This window comes from Archocentrus centrarchus, unplaced genomic scaffold (assembly GCF_007364275.1).
Source record: "Archocentrus centrarchus isolate MPI-CPG fArcCen1 unplaced genomic scaffold, fArcCen1 scaffold_55_ctg1, whole genome shotgun sequence".
Lineage (NCBI taxonomy): Eukaryota > Metazoa > Chordata > Actinopteri > Cichliformes > Cichlidae > Archocentrus > Archocentrus centrarchus.
In genome coordinates this window covers 592,660-599,963 of record NW_022060277.1, presented here as the reverse complement: position 1 = coordinate 599,963, position 7,304 = coordinate 592,660, and the positions used below count along the sequence as shown (strand labels likewise).

At 44.8% G+C, this 7,304-nt stretch overlaps 1 protein-coding gene across 3 annotated transcripts; it reads right to left on the bottom strand.

The window, feature by feature from the left end:
- Positions 1-462: 462 nt before the first annotated feature.
- On the bottom strand, positions 463-7,102 carry tlx1 (T cell leukemia homeobox 1). 3 transcript variants are annotated; one of them, XM_030725467.1, is made up of 4 exons: positions 7,019-7,102; positions 3,659-4,129; positions 2,446-2,683; positions 463-1,498 (listed from the first exon to the last, which is right to left on the bottom strand). In XM_030725467.1, the coding sequence occupies exons 2-4, from the start codon at positions 4,107-4,109 to the stop codon at positions 1,288-1,290; spliced, it is 900 nt and encodes a 299-aa protein (XP_030581327.1). In that variant the 5' UTR covers positions 4,110-4,129; positions 7,019-7,102; the 3' UTR covers positions 463-1,287. The 3 variants fall into 3 exon arrangements, with proteins under 3 accessions (XP_030581327.1, XP_030581326.1, XP_030581328.1); XM_030725466.1 differs by lacking the exon at positions 7,019-7,102 and having other exon boundaries at positions 3,659-4,218; XM_030725468.1 differs by lacking the exon at positions 7,019-7,102 and having other exon boundaries at positions 2,446-2,647; positions 3,659-4,218.
- Between the last annotated feature and the right edge of the window lie 202 nt (positions 7,103-7,304).

Genomic DNA, 7,304 nt, shown 5'->3' with positions numbered 1-7,304 from the left:
AAAGTATTTTTAAAGTGCCATGAAATGTTCTATATGTTCTGTGATATGCTGTATTGATCAGATGCTTTTTGACCACCTAAAGCAGGGATCCTCACATCCAGGCCTCGAGGGCCGGTGTCCTGCAGGTTTTAGATGTGTCTCTGCTTCAACACACCTGAGTCAAATATAGAAGTCATTAGCAGAACTCTGGAGAACCTGACTGCATACCGAGGAGGTGATTCAGCCATTTGATTCAGGTGTGTTGGATCAGGGACACATCTAAAACCTGCAGGACACCGGCTCTTGAAGCCTGGATGTGAGGATCCCTGACCTAAAGTATGACGTGCTGATTTCCTGCTTTGCTGTTATTGATCTCATATTTGAGGCTAATTCATAGAAAGGTGCTGAAATAAGTGCTCTTTTATTTTGCAGTGAGTAAAAAGTCTTGTTAATAAACATTACCCCCCCCCCCCCCCCCCCCCCGGTCTCACGGCAGCTGTGAAATGAAAATGAAAACTGAATCTATTTTTTAATGGAGGACTTTTTTTGTCGCTGTTGTTTTTGCATGAATTTGTTAGTAAAGCATTCCAGTAGAAACTCTATTTGATGTTTAAAGATGTGACAGGGGTTGTATTTGATATTTTCTAAAGATAACCAAGTAGTTTTTAATGCCTTAACCAAACACATCTGTAACTATTAACGCATTTAAAAATGACGGAAACCTGTGAGGAGCAGGAGTCGAACTTCCGGCTCTGGCTTGAAGGTGAGGCTGACGTCACTATCACGCCTCTCACCTGACCTCTGAAACACTACCTGTGAGAGCGGACTGATGTTCAGGGAGGAGCACACATCCATAGATTAAAGTCATGATTAGCCTTTCACGAAGGGCCCTGAGACCGGGTTGGACACGCACCGGGTGCAGGGGCATTTTCTTTTTGTAACACACGCCATATGAAAATACGTTGCTTATGAATCATTTAGTCTCTTAAGAAACTATAATACAAGTCACTGATGCCAGTCTTTCCTGATTGTGCTCTGGAGCACACTGTTCATCATTACGCTCCAAAGCCTGCTGTGTGGTGTCTGCAGGGCTGATTCACTCCGGACCACCGAAGGATCCACCTCAGACTGTGGCCCCCGTTACGGAGGGAGTAACTCTGTCTGAAGCAGCTTCATTGTCTGTCTGACAGAAGATGGGTGACAGTGGGAGCAGGGAACGGCCTTTCACGGAGCTCCTCTGAGCTGTAGCCAGCTCCTCTGCTATCGAGCAGTCCCTCAGACACCCTGCCGGAGCGGGCGGTGCTGGCTCTACTCGCAGGCCGATACGCTGCTGATCTTCGCGGTGTTCTCGTTCCAAGGCTGCAGGCTCTGCAGGGCAAACAGAGAGCTGTTCTGTAGGCACAGCGGGTCCGGGGTCACGGGCTGGCTGATGGTCTTTTGGAAGGCCTCCTGCTGCAGCTGCATGAGGATCCGGTTGGCCTGTTGCCGCTCCGCCTCCCGCTCCTCCGCCGTTTGCCGCCTGCAGGAATAACGGAGACCGTGACAGCCTCACAGGATTCTGACACACGGAGAGCTTTCTGTTTTCATGCTGCGCTACCGTTCAAAGTAATGCACTTTCTTTCAAACGTGGGCATTAATAATAAGAAGATTGAAATAGGAACATTTTATTAAAAGCTTTTCCGACTTTTTCTGTGATATGAAAAACGATTATTTCTGAAACAAGCAGAAATAATTTCTACAGACTGATAAATACATTTTACACAATATGGGCGCTCTACGAATTTATTTTATTTATCTAAGCAATTTATTTGATTACATCTCCTGTTTCTCCAAGCGTCCATGTCTATTAAATATCGTCTTATTAACGGACACGACTCTTACATTTGATTTATTTAAAACATTATTCTATAATGCAAGACAGAGCTACAGCAATACAACATTTGCTATTTTATTTACAGGATATGAATAATAATTTATTTTATATAGGCCTATTTCAAATATTCTGTCTCCTTAAATGATAAAACAATTAACCTGCCTCGGACAGCCGTGATGACCGGTGGCCTCGTTAAATCGGAGGAAGTTCGCTGTTGCTGCAGACACGTCACCAATTTTAGATTATACATTATTCAGTTTATTAGGTCCACCAACGCAAACACCACACTCCTGCAATAACTGTTGTCTGAACGTGTTTCTCTTACTTTGCACAGCGTATTTATATCAGTAAAATTAGCTTACATAACTTCTCTGCGGCCTATATAGTGAGAACACAAGAAGATAATGTTCCAGATAATGTTCCAGAAGGGAACCATCCCTCAGGAACCGAATGAGCCACAGCCCCTGATACAGAAGGCCGAATGATCGCTGCGCCTTTTGTTTGATTACTTGTGTGTGTGTGTGTGTGTGTGTGTGTGTGTGTGTGTGTGTGTGTGTGTGTGTGTGTGTGTGTATAAAATACGCAGACTTTACCTCCATTTGGTGCGTCTGTTTTGGAACCAGGTTTTGACCTGCGCGTCAGTCATCTTCAGGGCTTTGGCCAGCGCAGCGCGCTCAGCTGACGCCAGGTACTTCTGCCGGTGGAAGCGCTTCTCCAGCTCACAGATCTGCAGGCGGGTGAAGGACGTCCGAGGCTTTTTCTTCTTCGGCGGCGTCCGATTCTGGTAAGGATGACCTACGCGACGTGTTACAGTGAGGGGTGAGAGGGACACTGAACGGGAAAGAAGGGCAGACGGGCGGGAAAGGAAAAGGTAAGACAGGACAGGGCAGGAAGGCAGGATATGAGGCAACAAGAAAATGAGAGCGCGCAGCAACAAAAGCAGCTCCGGAAAAATCAATAATCTGCAGCTAATTTTTCACTATAAATGCTACCAAATAAATGAGCTTCTACCGCACAATTCAAAAGTCAAAGTGCATAATTTAACAGTTTAAATCATATAATTTTATTCAGACATTTGCCCCCCCCCCATCAAAACCACTTATAATAACATTAAGTAAGTCAATCACATCTTTAGGTATAAAGTAGGTAGAATTAGTAGTAGTAGTAGTAGTAGATAGAATTATAGTTTCACCGGGTAATACATTTAATATTAATGGTTTTATATGATAAACAATGCAATGACTTCACCGAGCGCTAAAGTAACGGGCTGCAAGCAGAGCGGCTACAGGAGCGCAGAGAGGAAGACTGCAGCATGCAGAGACAACACACACACACACACACACACACACACACACACACACACACACACACACACACACACACACACACACACACAGACAGAGATCTTCTCTGCAAAATGACACGGAAGTAATTCACATTTTGCAGAGAAGAGGTAGATGTTTATTTCTTTTGAGTTGTTTTATTAAATGAAAACTACTGTGAGCTGGATTATTTCAAATGTTCAACGATGAACAATCGAGTTGAAAAATCAGAGAGAACCTGATCAGCCTGTAAGACATATTTAGAACAATAATTATTTTGCACATCATTCACTGACTGTGCAGTAAACACACACACGCTCTTTAAAGAAATTGTTCAATTGTTCAATACCAAGAATTATTATTATTATTATTATTATTATTAATAATAATAATAATAATAATAATAATAACAATAATAATAATTCTTGGTTATTATTATTAATAATAATAATAATAATAATAATAATAATAATAAATGCACTACCTGTGAATCTGTCTTTGGTGTAGCGTCGGTTGCTTTCCATCCATGGAAAGGTGAGCGCAGTCAAGTTGCTGATGGTCCCGCTCACCGGAGGCATGGAAGCGTTACCGGCACTCAGCGGCCGGTGCGCAGGGACACGGATGACCCCGGCAGGGTTGACGTTAGTACCGTTCATATTCAGGCCCATGCTCATTTGATAAGCACTGCCCAGGGAAGACATCCCGCACGCGCTGCTGGTGCTGTTATATCCGCTGTTACTGCATGTGAAGCCTCCGTTGACGCCGCCGTTCGTGCCGCTGTTGTAGACCGGGTGTCCGTAGTCCGGCTCGTGCATCCTGGCGCCCAGCATGCAGCTTTGCTCCACGTTGCTGAGGATCTGATCGATGCCGAAGCTGATGGGTTCCACTTGCGTGTGCTGTTGGAGGTGCGCCCCCAGTATCCCTATGTGATCCATGGCCCTCGAGCCCCACGCTCCTGCGTGAGGAACAGAGGTTGCTTCACGCGCCGCTCCCTGAACTCTGCCGTTTGTACTACTTCCACCCGAGCTCCTCGGTCTACTGGGCGACAGCTCATGTGTGTGCATCTTTCTGTGTGCGCTTGCTGGAGAGCGAGGCTGGACCCCCCCCCCCCCCCCCCCCCCCCCCCCACACACACACACACACACACACACACTCCCCTCCCAACACCAGAGGACACCAGTCAAACTGCCAAATAGACAGCGCGAGTTAAGACCCAATTTCAGGCCTGCAAGCTCAACTGGTTAAATAGGCTACTTACTTATCTCCATGAGACCATTTTATGTGTGTGTGTGTGTATGTGTATATATATATATATATATATATATATATATATATAAAACGATTAATAGCGGCACACGATCGATTCAAGATATCTCTGCTTCCGCTGACTGCAGGCGCACACACAGCGCACACACAGCGCACACACAGCGCACACACAGCGCACACAGCGCACACACAGCGCACACACAGCGCACACACAGCGCGCAAACAGCGCGCACACAGCGCGCAAACAGCGCGCACACAGCGCGCACACAGCGCGCAAACAGCGCGCACACAGCGCACAGGCCTTCAGGACTTCACGCTGAAACTTTAGTTTCACAACTTGAATCAAACTGATTGACGGTAACTCACTGCTGGCAGAACAAATGTTTGACTTTAGCGCCTCTCCGTCACCGCAGTGAGAATATAGTGTAAAAAAAACAAAATCAAACGACCATATAATAAATAAATGGCCTCGACTCCGACATTTGATGTAACTACTACGAGACGGAAAAGATCTCATCTCGGAAGGTTACGGATAATAATTCCCCCTTTTTTGCTGTAGTTGTGCAGGCAGTTAATTGTGTTGGAGCAATGAATAAAACAGTCAGACAGCTTATTATTTACAATATTATTATCTTTGATCACATTCATAATTTTGGTAATTTTCTCGCAGCTGCACGACGCTGAGCTCACTACAGCTGCAGGACATATTAAGATAGCAATAACAGAATAGGAAAATTTACCAAGTAGCATTTCCTACATTACGGCCTCAGCGTCACTGTTTTATACGGCCTGCTGGATATCTATCTATCTATCTATCTATCTATCTATCTATCTATCTATCTATCTATCTATCTATCTATCTATCTATCTATCTATCTATCTATCTATCTATCTATCTATCTATCTATCTATCTATCTATCTATCTATCATCACTGCTCCTTTGTTGCTGTGTCGAAATTATTACTTCATGTTTAGAGTGATGACATGGCTCCAGCACACAGAGCTGCACACGCGGCTACAATTCAAGTTAACATAAACAAATGGGGCCTTATTATTACACTTATTAAAATTATTAATGATTCCGGAAATGATCAATGACTCTGCGCGGATTTAAATTAGGGCGATATTTATTGTACCATAACAAATGGCTGTGACTTTGTTTAATCGTAGATCATAACAATATTATACAGCATTGTTATATTCTGCATGCGCTGTTTCAAGCCACAAATATACCAACAACACATCAATTAAATGAAAAATTAAACCTCTCAGCACATTGATTCTCTCTCTTCCTAAAAGCCGCTGGGACTTAATTACTTAACATGGGACAATAAAGTATTAATATTTGATACCTTTGAAGAGTTTCTACTGGCCAGTTGATCGACATCAAATTTTAATGTATGGCAGTCTACCTGCACACTGAAGCGCAGCTCTTCGTTTCAAAGTCCAATAATGAGCATGAGGGACTGGGAAAGGCGCTGAACTGCTGCCATGAAATGCAGTAACGGACCGCTGTGAACCGCAAGCACCGAGAGCTGACCAAAGAAAATCCGTTAGAAGGTCATCCCTAACGGATTTAATATGCAACCCTGCACGAAAACACAGTTTCTGTTTTACTCATGGAAAAAGTCATTCATTGGAAATAATGTAAGAAAATGTGTAAGAAAAAATCCAGAGAAAGACTCCGAGTCGATTTCTTTGAACTCGAGTGATTTACAGAGTAAAATAATTTTAATACAAAATGTGAACGCATGCTGGCGAACATCACCGAGCGTTTTCTACTGAAAGGTTTCCGTTACAGGAACCGGAGTGAGAGAGTGCCAGAGGCTGCAGCAGGCCTCATATCTCTGACAGTAACAGCAGTGACACCGTTTCAAACCGACTCATCAAGAAACAGCTCGATGACAAACAAACAAACAAACACGTCACTAATATGGAAAAGAAGCATTGATTTCTCGGCTCCTTACACAGCATAAGCTCCACAGGTAGAATAACTGAGTGTATACCCTCGTGTCTAAATAAGCTCCTGTCACTCCTCAGAACTGCACTGTAGGGCCAAACTCCTGTTATGTGCTTGTATGATCACTGGCGCTAATATAAGGAAATGTTGTTAAATGTGTTTTTCTCTGTTAAAAAATGTTTTGCTCGTCTGGGAGACAAAACCTTGGATAGCACCCAACTCTATAATTTTTCGAGGGTATGGCGGTCTTCTCACGCTCCTTTCTTTGTGCGTGTCTAATTTGTAATTTAGTATTATGTTTAATATGACATTTACTAAAAATAAGGAAAGGGGCAAATGCTTTTTCACAGGACACTGTCAGGGTCAGAGGTGCTTTCTGTATTTTTCCTCTTCCGGTGGAGTGGTGGGCAGATGTCTCGTCTTCGCCCGCAGACCTGCGTGTCATCAGAGGGATATTCATCTACGATCGGCCGCGGCTGCAGTTCTCCGCCTGCCCGTAGCTGCCCGTATGGAGGTGAACTGGATCACCTCAGTTTGCTGTGCTCCGTCCCTGGTCTGTAGTGATTCCTGCCTGTCGTGTTGCTCTCAGTGCTTCAACTAAGGATCTGTTCACTCACCTGCCTCGCCACGTGGATCTCCCGGCTCACGGACCGGACCCTCTCCGAACCCACAGCTTTCCGCTACTCTTCAGGAACCAGCTCCTTTCGGATACTCACCTGCCTGCCCACCCTCCACCGCGTCTGCGTCTGCATCCTCGGACCCCAGCACCCCTCACCCCCGCCCCCGGAAATGCCTCGAGTAAGGCTGTTAAACTCACAACCAGCCATAACCACAGCCAACTCTTCCTGCCCACACTAATTCTGCCTCTCCCTCTTTACAGCCTGTCCCTGACTGCCAGTGTTA